This window comes from Mesocricetus auratus, unplaced genomic scaffold, assembly GCF_017639785.1.
Source record: "Mesocricetus auratus isolate SY011 unplaced genomic scaffold, BCM_Maur_2.0 Super-Scaffold_15014, whole genome shotgun sequence".
NCBI lineage: Eukaryota > Metazoa > Chordata > Mammalia > Rodentia > Cricetidae > Mesocricetus > Mesocricetus auratus.
This window is the reverse complement of record NW_024429186.1, coordinates 42,377,223-42,404,053: the sequence shown is the minus strand read 5'-3', so window position 1 is coordinate 42,404,053 and position 26,831 is coordinate 42,377,223. Positions and strand designations below refer to the sequence as shown.

At 41.3% G+C, this 26,831-nt stretch overlaps 1 protein-coding gene and 1 long non-coding RNA gene across 9 annotated transcripts in view; one reads left to right on the top strand and one right to left on the bottom strand.

Moving 5' to 3' along the window:
- The window catches only part of Syt16 (synaptotagmin 16), a 243,825-nt gene that overhangs the window by 204,953 nt on the left and 12,041 nt on the right, over positions 1-26,831 (top strand). For all 8 annotated transcript variants that reach the window (XM_040742924.1, XM_040742929.1, XM_040742925.1 and 5 more), the window contains 4 exons: positions 1,376-1,588; positions 8,962-9,215; positions 14,498-14,938; positions 17,814-18,003. In XM_040742924.1, coding sequence (XP_040598858.1) covers positions 1,376-1,588; positions 8,962-9,215; positions 14,498-14,938; positions 17,814-18,003 — 1,098 coding nt within the window. The remainder of the gene's footprint in view (positions 1-1,375; positions 1,589-8,961; positions 9,216-14,497; positions 14,939-17,813; positions 18,004-26,831) is intronic.
- On the bottom strand, positions 1,582-8,986 carry LOC121139336. Its single transcript, XR_005876273.1, has 4 exons — positions 8,764-8,986; positions 4,727-4,795; positions 2,884-3,150; positions 1,582-1,961 (listed from the first exon to the last, which is right to left on the bottom strand). It is a non-coding gene; the product is annotated as an uncharacterized LOC121139336 (long non-coding RNA).

The window sequence follows — 26,831 nt, the reverse complement described above, 5'->3', positions numbered from 1 at the left end:
ATTTAGCCTTAAAATGGGCTGAATTTCCCATTTGGCACAATGTGGATGGACCGGGAAAATGTCACACCAAGTGAAATAAGCCAGACATGAGAAGAAATACATTGCATGATCTCACTTATATAAAAAATAAAAAGGGAGTCCAATGTATAAAAGCATAGAAATAGGCTTTGCAGAGTTGTGTGGGGGAGGGAATGGGGAGATGTGGCCCAAAGGCTATAACGTAGCAGATATGAAGGCTAAAAGTTGAGAGCCTTAAAGAACAGCCTGAGGGTCTAGTTAATATGCTGCATTGTACTGGAGATTTTTATTACATAAGAAGATTGTAGTCTCTCTTCTCACATATTAAACAGGTAGGGATTTGAGAAAATAGGTCATTTTTTTTCTCCCTACAGAACCATTTTTTCTCTCTTTTCCCCATAGTATCACATAAACCTCAATTATACCAATAATATATATGCAAATGTATATGTATACACGCACATATATATATATATATACATATACATATATGGTACAGTTTCTCATGTGCATGCTGTGTATGTGGAGGTCTGAGGGTGATATCAGATATCTTACTTTATCATCCTCTGTCTTATTTTTTTAAAGGAGGGCCTTTTACTGAACCTGGAGATTATGAGTTGGCTAGACCTATTAACCAGCAAGCTGTAGAGTTCTGCCTGAGTCCCCCACCCTCACCCCCCAGCAGTACTGAGGTCACAAGTGCATGCTGGCACACTCGGCTTTTTACACTGGTGCTGGAGATTCAGACTTAGGTCTTCATGCATGCATAGCAAACACATCAACCACCAAGCTATCTCCCCAGCCCCAGTAAAATACATTAAAAACAGTAATTTGGGTTGGGTTGAGAAACATTTAGAACATTTGTGATTCAAACGAGTAAAAATCCATACACACAGTGATCTCTCTTCAAAGCAGGGGAGCCTTTGGAAAATCCCAGCTGCAAATATCTCTCCTCAGAAGTAGGGCTTGGCTCTGTGTGTTTCAATAAACGCAACAAGACAAAGTGTACCTTTTCCAAAGAACTGCATTGGGCAAATGTGCCTGTAACAGTCCTGCTTTTCCTGTTATAGATACACCATCACCACCAGTAGCACCATTGGCCAGAACTATGTCTCAGGATGGTCATTGTGCCAATGATGGGTGTCCTACTGTTTTCTCCTGGGTACCAGCCATCTCTCTCTACTTACTCCTTTGACCCAGATTTCTGTTTCAAGAGTACTTTAAATCCTTTCTATCTGGTTTGAGCTTGTTCCATCCAGGCTAACTACCCATGTCTTTTCTCCTTTTCCTGGTTTGTCTGTCACTGTGTTGGATCACAGAGCCACATAGGAGACTCATGACTCTTTTTTGCTCCCAGTTAACAGCTTTGGGGATGATGAAGAGCCATCCACATCTTCTGAGAGTGATGAAGATGTGATCAAGCAGTTTGAGATCTCTGTGTCCCGATCCCAGAGTTTTCGTACGGGAACATCAGAGAAGGGAAAGACAACAGAGTTGGAGCCGAAAACAAAATGCAACCATTTGTTGTCCATCCACCAAGAAGACAGTGCTGAAGCATCGGCTTGTGAAGGTATTCATTGCAGCTTGTTTCTCCCTTATTTAGTCAAGGGATGGTCAATGGTAAGAGTGCTTGTGTATAATTTAAATACTTATCCTTGTATCTGAGGGTCCAGGGAAGGAAAGAGAATAAACCATGGAACTGGGGAGACAATCCACAAAGACTAGTGTAGCATTTCTGGTGCTTCTCATCATCTTGATGCTCAGGGTCCCGAAGAGAGATAGATGCTGGACTGGGGAAGAGTCTGGGAAATGCAGTTGATAAAAGGCTAGAGAAAGTGTGCCCCATCTAGCTTCGTCTGTGCTCACAGTGATCTGTGCTCTCCAGCCTTCTTTCTCTTTCTTGAGGCATATGGCAATGCAGTATACCTTCTATGTCATTAAATCTAGACAGAGGAAAAGGACAATGGAGGAACTGAGAAATGGTAAAAGAGAGATTTTGACTCGGTAATGAAAATAGGACAAGTAGAAAAAGAACAAAGACTCAACTAGCCAGCGGGACCCTGTTTGGGGGGCAGGAAAAGCTTGCTGTTCATCATGCAGTTAGACTTATTGACACACAACCCAACATGACCTGTTTTAACAAACCACAACATAAATGACTGCAGACCCTCTGCCCCCCCAACTCTCTCCTGTTCCCCAGTGTTCCACTTTGCATTCCTTTCTTCCCACCAAGCAGGCAAATGCTGGCTAATGAAAGTTAATAGTAGTTGATTCCCTGGGAGTAGCTTGTTTAATTCTAAAGCTAATGGCCCCATTTCCCAGAAGCCTGGGCGTCTCTGGTCTGATTTATATAAATGGCCAAGGCTCTGAAAATGGAGCCAGACACCCTGCCTTACCTTCCTGGAATCCACGGTAACTTATCCTTGTCAGAACTAGTAATTCTGAATTTTTGACAGGCAGTGATAGAAAAGATAAAATTCTCTCTATTAGGCAAGGACAAGTCTACAACATTGAATGAATTACTGTAAATTCTGAAGAAAATCCAAAGGGTGTTACAGAAATAGCTGTGTGCTAAATTTGAGGCCACCAAAGCTATGGAAAGATTAATGTTTGCATTGCTTACTTTTCCTACCGTTTGTTTCATTCATCATTATACTAGTGGAATTATTTGAAGATAAAGAATAAAATCTTCTTTATTTCACCTAATTTCTGTTTAGCTATTTTATTTTACTTAGATTCAGTTTAATTGTAGGCAATTCTTTGTGTTTAAAATGTATTAGAGTGTTGGATAGTAAAATTAAAAGTTTGAAATCCAAGGGAAATATTTACTTAGAATGAGCTGCAGGTAACTTACCCTATACTTACCTTAAGTGAGGTCATGGTTGATTCCTTGTGAAGTCATCAGCAGTGTATTCCAAATCATGCTTTTTTCATCTGATTTAGCATTGCTTCACATGGTTGTCAATGCATTCTTCCATTAAGTAATTAATGTATTCTCTGAGAATTTCAGGAGCCATGAAGATGGTTCAGTGGTTAAGAGCGTTTACTCCTCCAGCAGAAGACCTGAGCTCTGTTTCCAGCATCCAAATTAGGCAGCTCACATGACTCCAGTTCTAGGGGACCCAGCAGCAACTGTGGGCATGTAATCACATGAGCACACCCACATAGACACACAGGCATACTCAGAACTTAAAAAATACTAAAAACACTAGGCTTGGTGGCACTTGCCTTTAAACCCAGCACTCAGGAAGTAGAGACAGGCAGATCTCTGAGTTCCAGGACAGCCTGGTCTACATAGAGAAACCCTGTCTTGAAACAGCCCCCTCCCCACAAAAAAAGAAACAACCAAGCAAAACAATCTTACAAAAGGAAAAAGAAAAAGTCAGGTGTCATCCACCTCCAACTCTTTTGCTCCAACAACTCCCCCAGCTTTATATCCTCTTTTTTTCTAATCAGCTGAGTCCAATTAGTGCTGTGCACATGAGCATGGTGGTAAGGCCATTATCGGGAGCATGGGCAACTTAAGTGGCTGCAACTTTAATGAGCAGTGACTCCCCTTCCACCAGCAGCTGTCTCTCAAGACTTCCCGCATTCATGCTACAATGATGATTGGCTTGATCTTGTTCAGGTCTCATGCAGGTAACTGCTGATGGTCTGAGTGCCTGAGTGTGATGGCCTTGTTGTGACCAGAAGACAGCATTTACAGCTCTCTTCCCTGTTGCATTCTTTCTGACTCCTCTTTTGCAATGCTTCTCTGGTATTCACCTCCCTACTCCTGCCATAAAGAGCCCTTCGTTCCCCTTTCCCCCATCGGATCATCACTTGTATCCTGCCATTTCCCTTTACCTTCCTCCCAGTCTTCTGTATTTACTTTGCTTCCTCTCCCTAAGCCCCCTTCCCCCATTTTCCTGATCAGATCACTTGTGATCTGCTGTTCCCCTCTCTATTGCTTCCCTCACACTCCATATCCTGGCAACAGTCCCATTTTTCTTTCCTGGTTTCTGTAGTTACTAGCATAATAGTGTATAGTGTATATATCATACTACTATATGCTCACGCGTCAAGATTTGGAGCTAGGAGCCTCCAAGAAAAGGGAACATGCAGTGTTTGTCTTTCCTGGGTCTAGGTTACCTCCCCCAATAGTATCTTCTGTACTTCCATTCATTTATCTGTAAAGTTCATGATTTTTTTTATCAGTTTCCAGGCAGAATGTGAGCCTAAAATGTAATTGTTGACTTGTTGGGGCTGCTGTTTTGAGCAGTAACCTTAAAGCTAATTAAGAATAGCTGCTTCTTATCAGTATATCTAACTGCAGGCCATGGGCTACATGTGGCCAAGGAGAGCTATAAATGTGGCCCAAATACAAAATAATTAACTTATTAAGACATTATGAGACTTACAAGTATTCATAATGCTATTGTGGACTTTTTGAGTGTGAACTCTGTAGATGACAACAATGTCAAAGGGTTGGGTATACCTACTGAGATGTTCTATAAAAGATATCCTTTCTTCATTACATTAAAAACAACTGGTATCCTCTGTGTCTATAGCCAGTTTTGTTTGGAATGATGTTACCAACCAGAGAAATACCACTAGGACCACACACACACAGGTGGATTTCAAGAAACTTACTGCAAAGGATTAGCTGACAAGTGGAGAGGACTGTAAGGAAGTAGATGCAATCTCTTAAGTATGAGCTGTAACTTACGTTTCTTCTCCAGGGAAGTCTCAGTTCTCTCCTGACCTTTCAACTAACTGTCTCCAACCTCAGTCACACCTGCAAAATAGGGTTGCATCAATTCCTATTAGTGTTTGAATAATTGGCATCCATAACCCGGTTAAGATACCATGCAAGTGGACCACTGTGGATATTATATGGCAATATTTATATATGGCTAGATATAGAATATAGAAGACAGTAATTGGATAATAGTTTCCTATTAAATAACTTGAATACTTTATCTGATCACATAAATATAGTTGATGTGGCGTAATTATGACATATAATTTCTAAGAAGCCAGGATCTATTTCTCTGACAATAGGCTGCCACCTTTGGATATGTGTTTAAGGTGGTGTGACCTTCTGTCATTTAAAGGCAAGGGAATCTTTCTGTTGTATAGAAGGTGACCTACCATTTCCTTCTTTTCTTGTTGCTGCTTGACTTGTAGCCCAGACCTGACTTTCTAATTCATCCCTTGCTTGTCTGTCATGGAGAATGCTTTGTTACATTAATATAGTTCTATTTTTTCAGTTATGAATAACGTTTCAAGGCTTAATGTAGCTGTTGAAAGTCCCACATTACTGATCTAGGTATTATCGCCATAGGAGTTAAAGTCATGAGACAATTTTATGGGGATATTTTCTTGGCAAAGTTAGATTTTGTGCTGAAGTCCTGCTGGGTGCTGCACACATTGATAGATTGCCCACTGTTTAATAGGACATCTCACTGTTCATGTATGTGAGGAATGTTTGTGCTAATTAGAGACTTAGAAGAAAATCCTGCTTTATTGTTGTAGGTTTTTGCACGAGGAGTTTCCCTCATTCTGTCATTTCTCTGTAGGCATTTAAAAAAGTGTTTCTGCCAAACAACTGAAAGTATGAATGTAACTTTTTGTGTGGTATCTTGTGAAAGTGTTTCCAAGGAGCCTGGACTGAATATTTAAGAATAGCACAATAGAGAGACGTTTTTCAATGACTGGTGTAGTTTTTAAAAATTATCATTTCAGAGTCCAAGGTTGTGCAAATCTGGTCTGCATGAATAGTATTTTTAAAAAATACACATGAGAGTGTGTGTGTGTGTGTGAACATGTCTGTGGAGATTAGAGGCTGATATTGAGAGACTTCTTGATCATTCTCTACTTTAGTCATTGAGGCAGGATCTTTCATTCAAACTCAGAGTTTGCTATTTAAGCCTAGTCTGGCCAGCCAGCTTGTTCTCGGAATCCCGTGTCTCCGCCACCTGGACAGTGGAATTACAGATGTACCATCATGCCCATCTAACATTTATGTGGGTTCTGGGCATTCAAACTCTAGTACTTATGATTGCATGACAAGAACTTTAGTCCATAAGCCATCTGCAAGCCCCATACTATGTATTTTAAGCTCGAATCAATGCATATATCAGTCCTATATACCCTAGTTAGTTACTGTCACTAAGATTCCACATCACTTCCCACCTGACTGCTTCAAGTACGTACTACATGACTACTCTGGAAAGTTATTCAAACATTTCAGTGGAAATGCAGCAGCAGATACAGATTATGTGTGTTTATGCCTTCTTGGAGCATATGCTATAGCTGAAGTTCCTAGACTCAGGAACTGTTCGGGCACATAAGAGGTGAACTAAAGATGTCTCTTTGCTGCCTGTCTTAGGGTTTCTATTGCTGCAGCAAAACACCATGACCAAAAAGCAAGTTGGGGAGGAAAGGGTTCATTCAGCTCACACTTCCACATTGCTGTTCATCACCAAAGGGAGTCAGCACAGAAACTCAAACAGGGTAGGATCCTTGAGGTAGGAGCTGATATAGACCTTGGAGGGATGCTGCTTATTGGCTTGCTTCACGTGGCTTCTTTAGCCTGATTTCCTATAGAACCCAGGATCACAGAGCCCAGGGATGATACCACCCACTGGGCTGGGCCCTCCCCCATTGATCACTAATTGAGAAAAAGCCTATCATGGAGGCATTTTCTCAGCTGAGGCTCCCTTCTCTTTGTTAACTCTAGCTTGTGTCAAGTTAAAATTGAAACCAAACAGTAAACTTGCCTTTTTCTTTCGTCCTAGTTTGGGGAATATTGGGAGGGACTGGGGGGCTAAAATGATGAGACATCTTAACTGGGTTGGGGAAGTCAGAGCTGACTGCTGTCTGTTGGGTTTGCTTTGTCTGCTGACACCGAGGGAGTGAATGGAATGAATAGGATTGTGGGAGAGATGGGAAAGGAGAGAAAAGATGAGGAGAAGGACTGGGGGCAAAGGGAGACAGAATGAGAAAGAACAACACTAAGGGTTTTTATTTGGGTATTGGGCATTGGACCTAGGTCCCTGTACTTAAAAGAAAGTGTTTTATCAACTCAGACATCCCAAGGCTTGGCTTAATACTTCTTAATAATGTGAATATAAAGAATGGATATGAATTTTTAAAGGCTAAAACAAATCCATTGGAGTTGATAACCTAGAGGTGGTTCTAGAGACCAAAGCGTGGAGAGTTTGTGGTCTCCTCACTCTGTGCTTCTGTCCTCTATAGTTACCACATCTCACTCTGCTAAGAGAGCTTCAGAAGGGGAGGAAACAGGGAGAGAAAGACTGGGCCTGCAGGGGTCAGGGATGGTTCAGGAATTGCTTGACCCCAGGTGGACAAGGCAGAGGAGAGGAGAGAAATATCCAGTGAGAGCAGAAGTGGATGTGAGGTGGGATGCTCTGGACCTGGGCTTTAATGGGCTGGAAGACTCAAGTTCAGGCCAGGCAGTGAGAACCTGATGCTTATGGGGAAAACCTGCTGCTGGCAGATACTATTTTACATCTTCAATGACCTGCTGATGTCTTCTAAAGTAGGTTTATGTAAGAAAGTAAGTGTTCAGAGACTATGAACATTTTTTCCAGGTTCATAATATTGTGCAGGCATTAGAACTTCTGTGGCTCAAAAAAACCAGCAGCTTTTGTTTTTATTAAAATTTCAAGTTTTTTCATAAAAGATTTTTTCCCCTTGTAGCTCAGGCTGGCCTCAAGCCCATGATCCCCCTGCCTCAGTCTTCTCAGTACTGGCATTATGGGTGACCTTTACTGCCAGACCCATTTCCCACTGGTAAATGCAGAAGATAAAGGAGGAGCAGAGTGCAGAGCCCATGTGTTCTCCATGTATTTGCTTTCTAGAACCATCTCTAAAGTCTTGAGGTTATCAGCTCCAGTGCATTTATTTTAACATAAATATCCATTTTCTTTTTTTTTCAAGACAAGGTTTCTCTGTATTGCCCTAGCTTTCCTGATACTCTGTAAACCAGGATGACTTTGAACTCAGAGATCTACCTGCCTCTGCCTCCTGAGTGCTTGGATTAAAGGCATGTGCTGCCACTACCTGGCATAAGTCTCCATTCTTTGTATTCATATTATTAAGAGTAAGAAATATTAAACCAGGGCTGGGGGTACTGTGTTTATAAAGAACTTGCTTCGTAAGAACAGGGACCTGTGTCAAATGTTGAGTTTCCACATAAAAAGTGTAGTGTGATGGTGTGTGCTTATAATCCTAGGGATGGGTCAGCCAGTGTAGTTGAATTGGTGATCCCTTAGCTCATGAGTGACCCTGTCTTTAAAAAGGTGGATTATATTCTTAAGAATGACACCTGATATTGCCCTTCAGCTTCCAAATGCATGCCCACACATATGCGTGCTCATCAGTATACACAGACATACACACATGCATGCCCACACATATGCATGCTCATCAGGATACACAGACATACACACATGCATGCCCACACATATACATGCTCATCAGTATACACAGACATACATACATGCATACCCACACATATGCATGCTCATCAGTATACACAGACATACACATATGCATGCCCACACATGTCATACACACCTGCATGCCCATACATATGCATGCTCATAGTATATACATACACACGTACACACATGCATGCCCACACATATGTCATACATACATGCATGCCCACACATAATGCATGCTCATCAGTCTATATAAACAGACGTACACATATACATAAAATATTAAGCCTACCTTTATCTCATATAATGAGCTAGTAGTCTTTTGAGTATAGGGATACTGTTTATTCTTCTTTATAAACTTTGCAGATGTTATTGTTGTAAGTTTTGTTGCTGTGATCTTGATTGTCATGGCTACTATTGTTCAATATCTCTAGCTCAAAAAAGTATGAAAATATAATACATTTGAAACAGTTTTTTATTGCAAATTTAGATTTGGATGGAGCCAGCCAACTCAGTTATTCTGAGATTCTGTCTTATGAAGATCACTCCATCCCTACCCATCCACAGTCTCCCTGTGAAAGCAGAGACGCTGGGCATCATGGCCTTTGTCATCAAGAGACTGGCCTGGTCCGAAGCCTCAGTCGTCCTTGTACGGATAGCATCCTGGAGACGGAGACAGCTTTTACTAGCCGGGGCTTTGAAGATCCCTATGCCACTCACAGCTCCTCTATGTGGAGTTCAGAGGCAAGTTGTTCTCTTTCTTTTTTCTTTTTCTGTTTTTGGCAAGTTGTGTTCTATTCTTTGCACTCATTAATTTCCTTCCCTCCTCCTTACCTGATGTCTCCATAAAGGAAGCATTGCCTTGTCTAAAAAATCTTCTACTTGAAACAAATTTTGTCTCAGTGACCAAAGCCTCTGTGAAGAGCAATAAAATAATCACAGATAAATTCTTTCAGAATGGAAGCAGCAGAAGTCTATGGTAGGAAGAGCAGAGAAGAACTATCAGGGAAAGAGCCTTCTCAGGGTTAGTCTCCTCCAAAGGGGCTTGTAGATCTTCAGAGACCCCGATTGCTTTCCTTCGTGAAAAAGCAGATTCTGTTTTATCTCATCCCAAATCTTTAGTTATGTTTGCTAAAATAAAAATTACTGGAGAATTTAACTAAAGTAAACTGTTCCTCAAAATGAAAATACAAACAACATAATGACAAAGGTCTTGTAGTGTTAGCTTTGAGTGGAGTTGGAGGTCTGGGAGGTGGTACTGACTAACAAAATACTCTGCCCATTGATGTTGCTCTTTGTAATAAACATTTGGTGGAAGATGCAGCTTATGATTCTGTTTTCCAATTAAAGCTTGTCTATCATATATCAGAGGTAGGGCTAGTGGTGATAAAGTTGGCAGCCATGATGGAGAGGGACACACCAGGGTTTTACAAACTTTATCTCATAGGCATTTCTAATGGTTCTTCATGAGTTCCACCCGTTCTATAATGGTTCCCTGCCATTAAGAGGTATTAACTAGTGGTGTTTAATATATAATTTGAAGTCAACTTAGCTGACATTAGTCATGAGCATTCAATAGTCAGTGTTCGCATGACTTCAGTATAATGTGGAGATGAATATAGAATGAGTTGATTACTACAGGTGAATCTCTTTAGAAGGATTCCGAGGTCACACTGAATAGATGCTTAAATAAATGACAGAGAACACTGTAGAAAACCAGGTCCCAAAGCCTTGCTATTGTCAAGTTAGCTGGGAGGCATAGGGCATGTGAGATTGCCTGTGTGCACTCATTTGCATGCATGTACTGGTGCCTCTATGATGCTGTTTCTGCTGAGACCCAGAAATGGAAAACTCAGATGACTGGTTTATGGTTTGTTATGGTTTGTTAAAGTCAATCCTTACCATGTAGGTACCAAAAGCCACTAAGTTTAATCAGTTTTGTTAAAAAGAAAAGAGAGACAGAGAGAGAGAGAGAGAGAGAGAGAGAGAGAGAGAGAGAGAGAGAGAGAGAATACAAGTCTCTCTCTGTTTTCCCATGGTGTCACTGCTCAGAGTCAAATCAAATCCCACACAATATTTAAAAATATTCCCTTTGTCTCCCTCACTGCAAAAGCAAGCCAGAATTATTTACCTGCCTGTTGATAATGCTGTCTCCCTGATAATTGTGCTATTAGGTTTGGACTTGCCTTCTCCACGTAACCTCCCATTTTCCTGCCTCCTGGTGCTTTAATAGATGACTTATGCTGAGGGTACTGAATGTTCTCATACTCCAAAAATACCCAGACAGCTCCATGTGCGCCATTCAACCTCCTATCTATTTTGAGACGAAAACTGTAATTTGGTGCTCGTACTGTAGAACTTCAGATCCAGCCCAGGCAGTTCCCGTAACTGACTGCTCTGCAGGCGTGGCCTCTTAAGCATTGATTTATTTGTCTCTTAGCTGTGTTAAGAACCTTGTCTTCCCTGGAGTATCTGGCATCCAGAACATATTGTGGATCCATTTACTTTGGGCCACAAGATGACATCAACACTATCTTACTAAAACAGGAAGGCTTTTCAGTTTGACAGAAAATCTTTAAACTTACGGGGGTTTTGACAGTTTGATGCAAGTATTTCCACCTTAAAGGGGAAAATCGGGACAGGGGAGCTCAAGGAATCATTTATTTTGTCTCAGAAGGAAAGCACTCATGCAGTGTGACTACCTGCTATGATCATGGATTTTCCAGTTTACCCTCAGCTGGCAAAGACCATTGACTTTCTCCTGAGACCTGGGGCTTGGTAGGGAAAACAATGGGAAGGTGACTGGAAATTTCAAACACACAGAGAACCAGGTGTCCCACTTTTCATCTCTGCTTTCCACTGATTAATTGGTTGGCCTTGAGAAGTTAATTAAAATCTGCCAAATGGGGATAAGAAGGAAGAGAGTTTTACCTTGCAGGAAGGTCAAACAGATTAGCAGTATTAACAGTACCAATACAAGGAGCTCCTTTGGTGGCCTGGTGAGAGGTAATGTGTGTTGAAATAATTAATTGCTATGAAAATACAAACCTCCACAAATCTCTCTCTCAAATCAACTCAGGTAGAGGCTGTGAAGCCCAGTTTTCATGAGCAACAGCTGGGATTGGCCCATTGGGAGCCCAGAGTTGTGCTTTGCCCAGAATTCTCAGAGAAGTTGCAGTAGAGCTCTGCCCAGGACTCGTTAGAAGCCTGCAGGTATAGACAGCATTATAGATGCCTTGATGGATGTGCAGAGAGATGCTTATTACCAGGGTATTTTTTACCTTGCCATTGGAGCAGATGATGGAACTAGTGACTCCAACCTAGTATTAAGAGCAGAGGCCTACAAGGGAATGAATTTACAGTACTGCCATCCAACTTCCATCTCTAAGCCTTCTGTCTTCATCTCACATGCCTAATTCACATAGACACATCTAAAGTTAAAGGTTTGGCAGAAAGAAGTAGGTCGTGTAGCTTAACACAAGGTTTGGGATTTTGACTTTTCAACACCAGGTAAGGAATGCTGTCAGACTTCTGGGAGTGAGAATCCTGAATGATCCTGGCCTGGCATGTGACTCTGGTATTCAAAGGGTTTTAGTTCCATCTCCCATTTTAGCTTTAGTTTCCTTTCTCATAAAATAAAGATGTTAAAGTACTAGCTCTTTAGGTAGACATAAACATTAGAAAACACAGTGTTTCTTAATTGGGTTGCCCAATAAGAGAGAGAGCCAAAGGTGAAGGCTTTGTTCCCTACCTTGCTATTGAGTGCATTCTCAGTGGATGAGGGAATGAAGGAGGAAAAAAAGAAGGTTATGGATGAGAATGTGCTGTTGAGTTGGCCACCACCCAGTATGATCAATTGCTTTATCCTGTGGGACACAGTCCAAGAAATTATAACCTGCTGTCAGGTTATCTTGTCAGTGGGAGAAAGCTTATTGCATGGGGGTATTAACAATGGCATGTACTAGCCCTTCCAAACATGGTGGGAAGCAGACTATTTTCTAAGTTTGGTACCAGTGGACCAATGATGAGGGCTGAGCATTATATTGTCTGAGCAGAAAGCAAGAGCTTGCTGGGTTGTGCCACTCTGCAGCTTCTTAGAGCCCAGGCAGATTGTGTCTGTAGAGGAAAATGGAACAAGGTTTGAGGCCAATGGGGATTGGAAGTATGCAAGAGCTGCCTTTTATAGTCTATAACAGACTTGATATGGTACCTGACATAAAGAACAACTTAAAAGATGTGAATATTGCTATTCACATCTAGGCAAGCCATGTAGATGATCAGGAGTAGGCTGAAATAGATGGCAGTCTTAAGGAGAGACAGGAGCTTAAGAAAAGATTCTGCCTTGGTTTTTCAGTTAGCCTAACTCCTTGGAGACTTGCTTCTAATATTATATATACACTAGTCAGTTGTATTCAGAAGTCTCTATAGCAACGACTGCTATCACTTGAAACGAAGTACCTCTGAATAGAAATGCTCATGCATGATTGCATGCACAAGGGGAAAGCTAGAAGAAGCTTCCCTTATTTCACAAGAAAGCAGAATTTTCTTGGCAGGCTAATTTGAATCTTAAAAGAGAAGGAAATTTATTAGATGTCTCCGATATGTCATGTGCACAGCATCCCTATGTAGTGGGTATCATCATTATTTTACTATTGAGGAAAAAATTATGCAAAGTATTAGTTTTTGCCCAGTGTTTTAGAGTTTATAAATAGCTTCTAAAGAACATTAGATTCTACAGTACCATGCACTTCCCCTATGACTGTGTGGGAAAGTTTCATTGATAAATGCACACATTGAAGTATTTTATTGTAATTTTTTGAAGTAATCTTGGAATTAGCAACATCTAAAGTTCAATTGAGTAGATAAAGAACTGATTTACATTAAGAATGGGTTCACTATGACACCTTTTTATAGGTAAGACTCAAGCCCTCAGGGAAAAATTTTAAAAACTATATTGATATAATTAATAATTTGTTGGTATGATGATCATTACAGTAAATGGTGTTCAGCTTAGTTTTCCCAGTAAGGGCATCAGATCTGAGTAGCTACAAGTAAATTGATGACCAAGGGCGACATTCTATAAGAAGAGAGAGGCGTGCTTGAAAAGAGATGGTCCCATACCAGTGTAGGGAGTAGATACAGAGTCTGGTCTGAAGAAGGATTTTCATTCTTACTAAAACCTCACAACCCTACTGTTGTAAGTAGGCATATATTAATGTACACTTTTCAGTTTGGCCAGGGCCCAGCAAAACCAGCCAGTGGTAGAGTCATGAAGTTAACCCAGGTCTTCTAGCTCCAGTGGTGCTTTTTGCTTCCTGGCTGCTGTGAGCCATCGCTTTAGTCTTCACTTTGAATGATCTCCTTAGCGTGGGCTGGCTGTGGCCAACATTCCTGGCAAGCATCTCAGAAATGGAGTCTCTGGCCCACGCCTTTGATTTAGTGAGAACCCTTGCATGACTCAGCTGGCCACTAGGGGAGAAGCTCAGTTGGTAGTCTTTTCTCTCAGGAAATTTGAAAACACACTGAAAGATCTGTTGCTGCAGACCCCACCCTACCCCCTATTGTTTTTTTTTGTTTTGCCTATGGGAAGGTTCTGATTTGCAGACAACAGTTCCAGGCTTAGCAATTACTCCAGGGGACTCCAAATTTGTCTGTTGGTATTTACATAGTTGATAGTCGACTTAAATAGAGACTTTATGTCTCAGTTGGTTTTAGCGATAGGGGGCACTTGAACTTTTTTGTGAGGCAGTGAATATTAACACAACTTGAAAGATGTAAGTGGTTCATTTATTTCTTTAAAAAACATTCTCAGAAACTTACCCTATGCCAGGCACTGTGTCCTCCAAGAAGTCATGGTCTGGTGGAGAGGGCTTAGCACCCAGACCTTTCCTAACACAGAAGAAGACCATGTGTTTGTTGGCAGTCAGAAAGCTTGGGAGGCAAGGAAGCACCAAGGGGCAGCAACCTGCCAATGTGCTAAGTCACCACCATTTCCAGGCCTCATTTTTTCCTTATGTTTTTAACAGGAGCAAGATGGGACCAATCTGCAGGTGCCACCCAGGCTCTTGGAGCCTATCTCCAAGTGTGGTTACCTGGATGTCATCTTTGAATATAGAGCTATAGCCCAGAAGCTCACTGTGACCATTGTGAGAGCACAGGGGCTTCCAGATAAGGACCGAAGTGGTGTCAACTCCTGGCAAGTTCATGTAGTGCTACTGCCCAGCAAGAAACAGAGGGCTAAGACGAACATCCAGAGAGGGCCCAATCCTGTCTTCAAGGAGAAGGTCACCTTCTCCAAGCTGGAGCCCAGAGATGTGGCCGCCTGTGCTGTCCGATTCCGCTTGTACGCTGCCCGTAAGATGACCCGAGAGAGGATGATGGGAGAGAAGCTGTTCTGTCTCAGCCACTTGCACCCAGAAGGGGAAATGAAAGTGACTCTGGTTCTGGAGCCAAGAAGTAATATAAGTGTGAGTATATTAAATGGCGCTGCTAATGATGTGGTGTGTTCAAAGACCTGGGGTTGTCAGCCTTGATTTACAACATTCAGCTTGTGAATTCATAGATGTTAATCTAATTTCCCATTTGGCTCTCCTCATCACCAATAAGTCACATGCACTTCATAGACAGTGGGTCTTTCAAGCTTGTTACCCTGATAACTTGATGGATATATTTCCCGTTCATTTTAGGAAATGACAGTGGTAACATGGTAGAGGCCATAGTGAGACCTGGAGAGGCTTTTGACTTAGTGGGTAAACATTCCTACCCTTCCCATCCCCGGGATGCATTATGATGATTCTCAGACATGCTACTTGTGTTGTTGTTGTTGTTTTCTTGAAACAAGAGTCAAACTATGTAGCCCAGGCTGGCCTCAAACTCATTCTGTAGCCCAGGATGTCTTCCAATTCGTGATTCTATTGCTTCACCTTCTCAAGTGCCAGAATTACAGGTGTATATTACTGAACTGAGGCAAGGCTCTTAACGAGCATTCAAAAGCATCCTACAATAGCAACCCTGAATGCCTGGAACTCCCAAGGCCTTGTATTTTATGGCTAGTCTCCTACCATGTATCTTACTCCTAGGGCTTCAATAGCTTGGAGGTCTAAGAGGTGGGCAGCGCCACCACTGCTGTTGGTTATCTGCCATGTAATGTGAAGAGCTCCTTTTACAAGATTGTCTGGAAAGCTCAGGCAGCTGTGGTTAGTCAACCAATCAGTCAGTCATTCAGAGATGTTTCCTGGCATGTGCTGTGTAAATCAAGTAGCTACAGAGGCAAGCAGACAGCTATTATTCCATAGTTTAATAGAGGAGGGTGTTGACAGGCAGGCCTTGCTAAACAAACCTCCAGAGGCTGTGGCTTGCTTTGAATGACCAAGAGAGGGTCTTTTGAGATGGTAAAAAAAAGAAAGAAACCTACATAGCTCAAACAATTGAGGGAACAAAACTGGTGACATGTGTGGGTGGATATTCAAGACTAAGGGAGGGACACACACAGGCATTGTGGAGGAAAAAGAATCGTTCCAGGAAGGTTCATCCAACTGAAGTTCTAATTCTGCCTGAACATCTTTATACTGGAAATCCTAATTTCTGCCTCTCTAAATCTATGCCACCTGCTGTCTATGAGCCCTGCCTGCTGGCAAGCTCATCTTTCCAGTCGCGAGCTCCAAAACTGTAGCGCTCACCCGTGACCTGTCTTCTCGAACTGAAAGCTGTGCGTTCTCTTTAGATATAAGCAGACTCTGGCTCTCTGGTGGGCTAGTGGAATAGTCCCCTGCTGGTGTCCTCCAAGCTGTTCTCTGACACAAGGGTTAGAATGACCTCAAGAAAGCACAAGCCAGATCATGTCTGACATCTACACAAATCCTTTCTTTGCTTAAAATCATAGAGAACAGATTCAAAAAGATACCCTGGGCTGGGCAGCACAGCAGGGAGTATGGCCACACCTATACTTGCCAGTGCCAGGCCCTGGGCTATGTATGGGGGAGGGGAGGCACAGGCTAATGGGGAGAAGGAGCCAGTGTGAAGAAATTTTGAAGGAGGAAAATATCTTATTCATCATCTACTGATGAACATGATTATATGCCAGATATGCGTTTATGCAGGAGGGACTGAGCAATGGATACAGATTTATGAACATGATAGGAGTAGCTAAACAGTACTATGAGAGGCACCACAGTAGAGGTTGCTATAGAAATACAAGGATGGGTGACTTCCTCCCAAGGATGCAAAGGTTTCATTTGTATTTCTAACTTCTGAGCATCAAAACCTGTAAGGTCCCTGTTGAGATCACTGGCCATTCTGCTAGGCATGATTCATAAAATCCTGGAGGCTCTTATAGAAACACACGTGGTTTGCTTAAAGTGATGAATTCCCCTGGACATGGACACCATTTGATCCCATTGATTGTTTTGTTTATTGGGATACTGACAAGAAGTTTTAGAAAATTATTTCAGATACAGACAAGAAAGATTCAAAACAAGTCCATGCCCTTGTGTCCTGTAGAGGAGGTGGTATGCTGGGGGGACTGCTGGCTTGTTCTAGCCAGGCTAATGCTCACTTCTGTTCCTCAGTGAGAATCAGTGTCTCTGTCTATCTTGTCCTTTTTTTGATGTGTCTGGCACATAACAATGGCACTCAGAAGTGTGCACATGAATAAACATGAGAAAACGCCTGGGCACTCTCCTCGGTTCACCTGCTGCCACCCGGGTCACCAAGATCCACAGTCAATATATCTGATCCTCTATCAAACAACAAACAGTAAAAGTGCTCACTTCCTGTGTGACTTTTTTTCCATAGGAGATAAAATTTCCTATATGGAATACACTTCCTTAGCAGCAGAACCAGGCACCAGGTGTTTTATGTATTGGCTAGTACCCAGTGGTCATTTCTTTTACCTTTGAGACAAAACATCTTCTGTAATGCCTTATTCATCAAGAGTGAAGAGAACAGAGACCAAGCTCAGGCCTGGAGTGGGTAGTTTCCACCAAAACATACAGGAACAAATTACACAGGAGGGAATCTTGACCTATATTAAATGTCTTATTCACACTCCATGTATCTTAGAAGGTTTGATTTACACTAGCAATAACATCTTTGTCCGTTTTGTCTTTAGAAAGGAAATATTGAATGGAGATCACTCTTGGAATAAATATGTCAGCTAGTACCACAGGCCATCTCATACATGGATGCATTCCCCAGTACATTGTAATTCACAATGAGTGCCCATTAGTAGTCTTTGGCAGTCATTGAGACCGGGTCACAATTTCACCAAACATAATATCAGCTTTCTTTCAAAGAGAGAGACGCAGCATGGGCCAATGAATTCTTTGTGTTCTTCCCCTCCAGAGTGGAGAGTCTCCGCTCAGCCCATCTGTGGTGTCTCACAGTGACAGTGCCTCATCCACACAGTCGCTGTCTCATGGAGGGGTGCCAGAGCTGTTGGTGGGACTGTCCTACAATGCCACAACAGGGCGATTATCTGTGGAAATGGTCAAAGGCAGCCATTTCCGCAACCTCGCTGCTAACCGAGCTCCTGGTAAGTATGTGTCTGCTGCTCTTGCTCTGGTATCTCCAGAGGCAAATGAAAGGCCTTGTCTATTTCATCTTAATTCTTCAATTTTTTTGGTGGTAAAAGATAGACTTAGTATGGCTTAGGCATGTTTTCATGAAGCAATACCTCTGGTTTTCTTCATGGCTTCTATTTAATTAGAAGAAAGACTTCTGTGGTATCTAAATATATCTTGACATGATTTAGAATGATTCGTGTGTCTATATAATTTGAGGAAAAAGACTGAAGCCTTTCCAGAAATGTAACATGCATGGAAATTGAAACATGGAAATATTTTACAGGCCCTGTACTGTACAGAGGAAGAGCTCTGACTTTGGAGGGAGGCAGAGGGAGTTGGGATTGAATTCCAGCTCTGTTATCACCCATGTGGTTTGCTCTGATCTTGCACAATCAGACTCTTGAACACTTCTTGACCCTCCTGAAAAAATATTAACCAAACACCTTCCTGATAGGAATAATGTGATATTTAAACAAATAAATTTATATGAAGGGTTTAACATAGTGCTGAACATACACTGAGCACATGTTAGTAATAGTTATATTGTAAAGGGAATAGATCTGAGGCAATGCAGGACTGTCTCATCAGGAAAATGAATGACTACTTCTGAGGTCACTGTTAGGAAGAAATGCTCAGGACAACACTTTCCCCCTCATGGATGGAGGTCAGGGTTCAGAAAGAGTTAAGTAACTGCTGCTACCAGTTGCCTCAGTAGCCCTTCAAACTAAGAAGTTAGATAATGAACAATGAGACAATACTGTTACAAAATTGCCTCATTTTTTATCTTAGTTACCTGCTAAGGAAGTTTTAGATGAACTTTTGCTTTTTGGACTTCATGTAAATACATCTAATTAGAGGAACATATTTTGTATCTGGAATGCTAGCTGCAAGAGAGTCAGACACATGCTGTGGAGTTATTTCTAGCCTCTTCTGAACAAGAAGGTAAATTTGAATGTGGGAAAGTAGAAAGGAAGGAATGTGCTTCCCAGGGGAACTAGAATCTCATTAATAGAATGACAAAATCAGTACAAAGCTGACAGTCAATGAGCCCTGGCTTCATATGGAAGAGCGAGATGAGAAACTAGATAAGAGTCAGCTCCTATACCTGAATCTGAAACTTTTATTTTTACCCTTTCACTGTACTATAGAATACCAAGCATCTGTTGTAAGTGGATGTATTGCTAGCCAAACTTTTAAAGAGAACTAAGGAGCTAGCTCAGCTAGCTAAGAGTTTGCTTCACAAGTATGAACACTGAGTTTAACACCCATAACCCATGTGAAATGGTGGTACACTTGTAACCTCCACACTGGGGAGGAGGATACAAGAGGATCCCTTGGGCTTGTTGGCCAGTCAGTCTAGTATAGCTTTGTTGGTAAGTTCCAGGCCAGCAAGAGACCCTGTCTAACAAGGTGAATGATGTCCCTAAGGATGAAATCTAAGGTTGCTCTCCACCATCCACATTAATGTGAGCATACAAGTGCATTTGGGCATATACAAATAAACATACTCCCCTCAACACACATGCATTCACAAAACTGTGTAAATCCAGTAGAGAAAGCCCCAGAGCTCTGGGTATTGGAGTAGATGGGGGGTGCATAATTCACATCCCATGTCACCATTCAGGCAGGTGAGCGCTATTTAGAATGTACAATAGGCACTGATTATTCATTGTACAGCTAGAGGCTCTTTGATAGATTCAGGCTTTCTTTCCACAACAGCCTAGTACTTGTTAAGATCCTGATTTAAGACTCCACCCCTGGAGTACCTGCCAATCTCCTTCCCTCTGTTGCTGAGATTTGGTAACATCTGAACAATATTTGGGGAACTTGATGTGGTTGCAAAGAGTGATGATGCTTGTGGATCCTAGACATGACTCATTCAGGTCTAAGTTAGGAAGCTCTCCTCTGTGTGCTGGATGGTATAGCCAATGCATGATTAAGAAAGAATCACCTAGAAGCTAACAAATCACACTGTAAATTCATGTTCTCCTACTTATTAGCTGTGAGTTACTAAGCTACTCTGAATTTGTTTCTTAACCTGTAAATAATGTGTATATTTAGGTGTGGATAATACACATAGAGCTATGATATTGAAGGTTATACCATTGTATCTTCATACAGTTCTATTTTTTAAATGTGCCCTAAGTAAAAATTATTGTAATAATTATATAAGTATGAATAGAACAAAAGGGGAAGTCTTAACTTGGAAATTGATTAAATTCCATATGTTTAAGTTCATGTACATGAGTACATGTGGGTAGGATTTACTATAGACACAGTGTCACAATATAACTTTAACTGTGACTGGCATACTTCACCCCTGAAACCAAAGCATTAGAAAGCAATGTTGTTGTGAGACTCTTAATTAAAACTGAAACCAAGCAATGGAAACAAAAGGTTTTTTTGTCTATTTAAAATGCTGGTTGTTAAGGAAAAGCCAATTAGGAGGGGATGAGAAAGTAAGAAAAATTCGTTTGTGGAGCTCCTGCAAGGGACCTCCTGGGACTTTCCAGGACTTGGGCGGCTGGCAGCATTAGCTTTGCATCATGGCATGAGCACTAACTACATTGACTCCATCAGGCAAATTTAGGGTATATACTTGATATTATGAGGGCACTGAGCAGAGCTGGAAGAAGTGGAGAAGGAAAGAGGATCAGAGTCAGTCAATAAATGAGCTGTGAGAGCGGGGCAGCAAGGACTCCCCCCGGCAGAGAGAGGGTGTCAGTGGATGCCCAGGGGCCTGCCTACTGGGGGGGAAAGGCATGCCTAAAATAAACAGGAGGCACTTGAGGCTCTCAGCTGAGGTGTCTCTACCCCTTCTGTAAAAAGGGAACATCACTCCTGCCTTGCAGGCAGCCATGATTGTGGAACAGTGGTATTTGGGTGACTGTGGAGAGGAGGCTGAGCGTGAACATTGAGAATGTTTCTTCTTCGCAGTTATTGTTAAGGTTTTATGTCTTGCCAGAAAAGCGACAAAGGGTGAGATTTAGATGTGAGAGTCTCTTCCCTTATGATGTATCATGAAACAAAAGAACTTTGAACTTGCTGGTTTAATCCAATCAGAAGGTTGCTGTGGTGTCCCAATTTTTTTCCTCCCTAAGCAAAATAGACAATTTAGAAAAAAAGTAGATGGAATTCTTTTCCTTTATAAGAACCTGAGAGGAAACAGACAGCCAAGTTGTAATTAGTTCTCCCACATCTAAGGTAAGATCCTTCCTTGGTGAGGGGGACTCAGCAGGCTGAGGAAAACAATGGTGGAGACATGAGTCACAACAATTGTTAACTATGCCAACCAGAGTCTACTTATCCTTCACTTATCACCAAATGGCTGAAACCGGAAGGTCTCAAGATGTGAAGAATTTGCTCATGGTGGTCAGGATTCTATAGAGTAATAGAACTTAGAGAAAGAATCTCTCCATATATATGGGATTTATTAAAATGATTTGCAGGCTGTGGTCCAGCTAATCCAAAATGGCTGCCTATGAATGAAAGGTCCAAGAATCCAGAATTTGTTCAGTCTGTGAGACTGGATGTCTCAGGTGGTCCTCAGTATACAGCAGAGTCCTGAAGAAGTAGGCTCTAATGCCAGTTAAGGAATGGACTTGCAAGCAAGAGGGAGAGCAAACAGGCAAAAAGAGATAGCTTCCTTCTCCCATATCATTTACACAAGGTACCAACAGAAGGCATGGCCCACATTAAAAATGGATCTCCCCACCTCAAAGATTCAGACCAAAATCGAATCTTAAAACTTCAAATGACTTAATTAAGAATAATCCCTCACAGGTAAGCCCAACCATTTGGATTTTTGTTAATTCCAGATGTAGTCAAGTTGACAAGCAAGAATTCCTGTCATAATGGGAATATAGGCAGAAACAGGTATTTTTTAAAAAAAATTTTATTTATTCAAATTAGAAACAAGCTTGCTTCACATGCCAATCCCAGTTGCCTCTCACTCCCCTCCTCCCCTAACCTCCCTACCCCCCATCCAGTCTCCACTCGACTCTCCAGGGAGGGTGAGGCCCTTCATGGGGGATCTCCAAAGTCTGTCATATTGTCTGGGGCAGGACCTAGGCCTTCCCCTATGTGTCCAGGCTGAGAGAGCATCCCTCCATGTGGAATGGGCTCCCAAAGTCCATTTGGATGCCAGGGATAAATACTGATCTAGTACTAGAGGCCCCTGAATGCACCTGATCTCGTCTGAAACAGCTACTTCGGCTACCTGGAAATTTCTTATCTCATTTGGCATGTCTGACATTCCATAGCATCAACCTTGAGCCAACACAATAAGCCAGTGTATACAATAATTATACTGGTCAGAAATATTGTAATTGCCAGTAAGGTGGTAGAGGCTGGTCTACAACTCTTCTAGTGGAAAAGGAGAGTCCAGGTTCACAGCTGGAGGACAGGTGAGAGAATAAGATCTGGTACCTAGTAGCTTTCTGAAATCCCCAGGTGCTGTACAAATTCCTTTGCATAAGATATCAGTGCCAGTCAGAAACATTTGATTGTCTTTTGAATTTGGTTTCCTGGAAAAGCAATTCACTTGAGGTTTAACACATCTCTTCTGTTGCTAGCATAAGCCTGCCACCCAGTTATTGCTTGGCCTTGACGTTTGATTGAGCTTCTCTGAATTTAATTTCCTTCTCTATTAAATAAGACTAACAAAGAGATTCACAGGCACACAAGCGTTGGCATCTTTTGAAGAAGTTATCTATTCTGTTGACGACTTCTCTTTCTCCATCCCCTCTGCCTTTATTGACAGAGTGTTTCTTCTGCACTGTGTGTGTATATGTACATAGCCACAAACAATGGTGCTTGTCAAAAGCTATCATTAAGACGTCCCCTCCAGTTAAAACCAGCAAGTCCCACAGCTTCTCAGCATGCACATGATTAGTCACATGTGATAATTACAACCCAAATGATAATACTTAACAGCAGCAGTGTATTAACCTTGTTAGGCAATCACAATAGCAGAGTAGAGGGAAGAAAAACAGAAAAGCAAACCTGAGATGGCTCTTGTTTGCTGTGATGAGGGAGTGAAAACGAAGGGTACAATATACAAATAGAGTGCACGGGGGGGGGGGGGGGAGGGGATTCAATGCAAACGGGCATGTGTGGGACATAGGCCTTTTTTAGTAGTCACCATGTGCTTATTATAATGGTCAGTTCTTATGCAGATTGAGCTATGACGCTGAATTATCAAGTGCACATGTAATTTTTCTTTTTCTAAAGAACTCAGTTGTCATAAGAAAGTGGTCTGGAGATGTATTAATTGGTAGAATGTTTGCCTAGCATGCATAGAGTCATGAGTTCAGTCCTCAGGGCAGCATCAATCAAGAATGGGGGTGCATCCACTTGGTAGATGATGACAGATCATCATCTGTCAACTGCAAGTTCAAGCCAGTCAGAGATACCTGAGCTTAGTCTAAAAACAAAATCTTAAATGTAAGAGGGGAGAAGTCAGCACTGCATGTCAATTACAGCTGGATAAACACATGTAAAACCATGGTTACTGATAGAGGAATGAGGGTAAAATCACTGAGGAAATGCACTTCTCAACCACAGAACCAATACCAAAGTCTCATGAGAAAAACAGCATGTCAGCTTGTTCTTTGAGCAAAGGAAAAATAGACTTTCTCTTGAAACTTGAAAGGGATTAATCACTGAAGGAATACTAAATAATACATTTCAGGGAGAAGAAGAGGAATTAGAGGGAAATAATAGATGCAGGAAAGAGTAATGAAGAAAGGAACTGACAAATTCATAAGTGAGTATAAGCCTGCACAGGTTGTGTTAGACAAACAGGAACCGTAAGCAAACATGAGCAGTGTTGTGCATCAAACAGCAGAGTGCAAGTCATATCCTAAGCAGATGTAACATGAAGGATGGAAAAGAGAGTTGGCAATCAAAGAATTCTAAGATCTTTATTTGCTTAAGAGATGATCACATATGGTCAAATGCCTTTTGACAAAGATGTTACCATCATTCAGCACTATATATATGAATGACTGGGAAAGCTGAATGCATTCAAAAGAATGACATTGAATCTATACCCAACATCATAAACAAAAGTCAACTTGGAAAGGATCAAAGACGTCAGCATAAGGCCTAAAATTTGAAATTCTTTGAAGGAAACAGCAAAATCATCACAGTGTTGGACTTGGCAATGACTTCTTGTACTTGACACTAAAGGCACGGGCAGCAAAATAAACACAGACAAATGGGAGTCAAAAAAGCAACAGCAGGGATTGGCAATATGGCTCAGTGGGTAAATGCTTTCTGTGCAAATATGAGGGCCTGTGTTTGCATCCTCAGAACCCATGCAAATCAAGGCGTGGAAGCATGGGCATATAATCCCAGAGTTCTTGTGATGAGATACAAGTGCAGACCAGAGAATCTCCAGAAGCTCATAGGCCAGCTGACCTGGTGACACCTGTTTCAGACAAGGTGGAAGGTGGGAACTAGCACTGAACATTGTCCTCTGACCTCCATGTATGTACTGTGGTACATAGCCACACATATATGAACATGCACACACACATACACATTGACCCACATATGCAAACAAATATTAAAGAAAAGATAACAGAATAATGAAGTAACCGAAAATATGAGAAATAATAATCATTATTTGACAAAAAATCCACGCAGAGAATATATAGATAACTCCTAAAACTCAATACAAAAAAGTATGATTTTGAAATGGGTAAAGGACTTGAGTACTCGTCTTTCCAAAGAAGATATACCATTGACCATCAGGAGTATGAAGATATATGTTCAACATCATCAGATACCAGGAAATGCAAATATAGATTAGAGTGTGATATTACTTAATACCTGCTGGGATAGCTGTAATCGAGAATTCCCAAGTTGCAAGAGCTGGACTGTGGGGAAGTTGAGACCTTGAGACCTTCTGCATTGTGGGTAGATCAGCTAATGTGGAAAACAGTAAGATAACTCTAAGAATATATTTACTTACTATTCAACTAAGCCATTCCTCATGTTAACATATGCTGAAGAAGAGCTGATTGCAGGACCTTGAGGTATTTGTACCACCATGTTCACACCGACGTTATGAAGTGTCCACTTGTGGATTGAAAGAAAAGTGGAATATAACAATGCATTAAAATAGAACATATTCAGCCTTATACAAGGAAGGGAATACTAACATGTGCTATACTGTACTCGAACCTTGAGGACATTACACCCAAGCTCATTGCGTGATTTTATTTACATGAGTTATTTAGAGTGGTAAGAATTGTGGAGACAGGAAGCAGGGTTGAATTGCCAGCATTGGAGGGGAGAGGGACATGAGTTAGTGTTGAATGTGCTTAGAATTTCAGGCTTTGAAAGCTGCGAGAGTTCTGGAGACAGGTGGTAGAAATGGTTTAATGACACTTCCTATTCCATCCCACAGAGCAGTGGTTTAGACAGTACGTTTTATTTTAATAGTGTATTCAGTGTAAATACTAATGGGCTTCATAAAGACACTCTTGTAAATCTTTACGTACTTTGACACACTGAGCCCCATAGCCTTCTCCCACTTCCCCTTCTCACTAGACCTTTATTCTTCTACGTTCTTGACAAATATGCATAGATCTTTTACTGTGGCTATAGAAAAATCTAAGATTCATAAATTTAAAACATGGTATTTGTCTTTCTGAGTCTGGCTTGTTTTGCTTAATAGGGTGATTTCAAGTTATGTCCATTTTACTGCAAATGGCATAATTTCCTTCTTTATAGCTGTATAAAATCCATTACTCATGAATTCTCCCATTCTTTCCTCAGCCCAGCTCTTGTGCATGGTTTTGCAGTAAACATGTTTGGTGCACAAGTGTTTCTATGGTTTACAGAATCCAACCCCTTCGCTTATATGCCCGGGTCATACAGAAGGTCTATTTTTAGTATTCTAAGGAACCTCCATATTTATTCCCATGATCGCTGTACCAGTTTACATCCCTAGCAACAGTATGTAGGGGGTTTCCTTTCCTCAGTCTCTCCAGCATCTATTATTTATTTTCTTGGTGACAGCCATTCTGAATGAGATTACATGGAGTGTCGATGTAGCTTTAATTTTTATTTTCCCAATGGCTAAAGATGTTAACCATTTTTAATGTTCTAACTGGCCATTTGTACTTTATCTTTGGTGAACTGCCTGCTCCTTTCATTAGCCCGTTTAAAGACTGCGTCGTTTCCCCATTGTTTCATTGAGGTCCTTGTAGATTTTAGCTATGTCTTGGTCACATGCGTAGCTAGTAAAGATTTTCTTCCACTCTGAAGGCTGCCTCTTCATTTGATGGTTCCTTTGCTATGCAGAAGCTTTTTGATTTCATGTCGTCTCATTTGTTAGTTCTTGGCTTTCTTTCCTGGGCTAGTAAAGTCCTTTCCACAACTATTTGCCTGTACTTATATCTTGCCATGTTTTCCTTGAGAAGTTTCAGTTTCATGTCTTACATTCAGGTCTTTGATCCATTTTGAATTAATTTTTTGTGCAAAATTGAGAGATAGGGATCTAGCTTCATTCTTCTGCATATAAAGATCTCTAGTTTCTCCATTACCATTTGGTGAAAAATCAGGTGGCTGTGACTGTATGGATTTATATCAGGGTCATCTTTTCCACTTTGTTGATCTGTGTGTCATGGCTGTTATTCTTAAAGTATAGCAATGTCAGGTATGGTGAGACTTATTCTTTTTTTCTCAGAATTTCTTTTTTAAACTTTGTAAGTACTACTGGAAAAAATATGTCACAATGATATCAGAGGGTATTATAAAACCAGATTAATGACCACACAAGAGT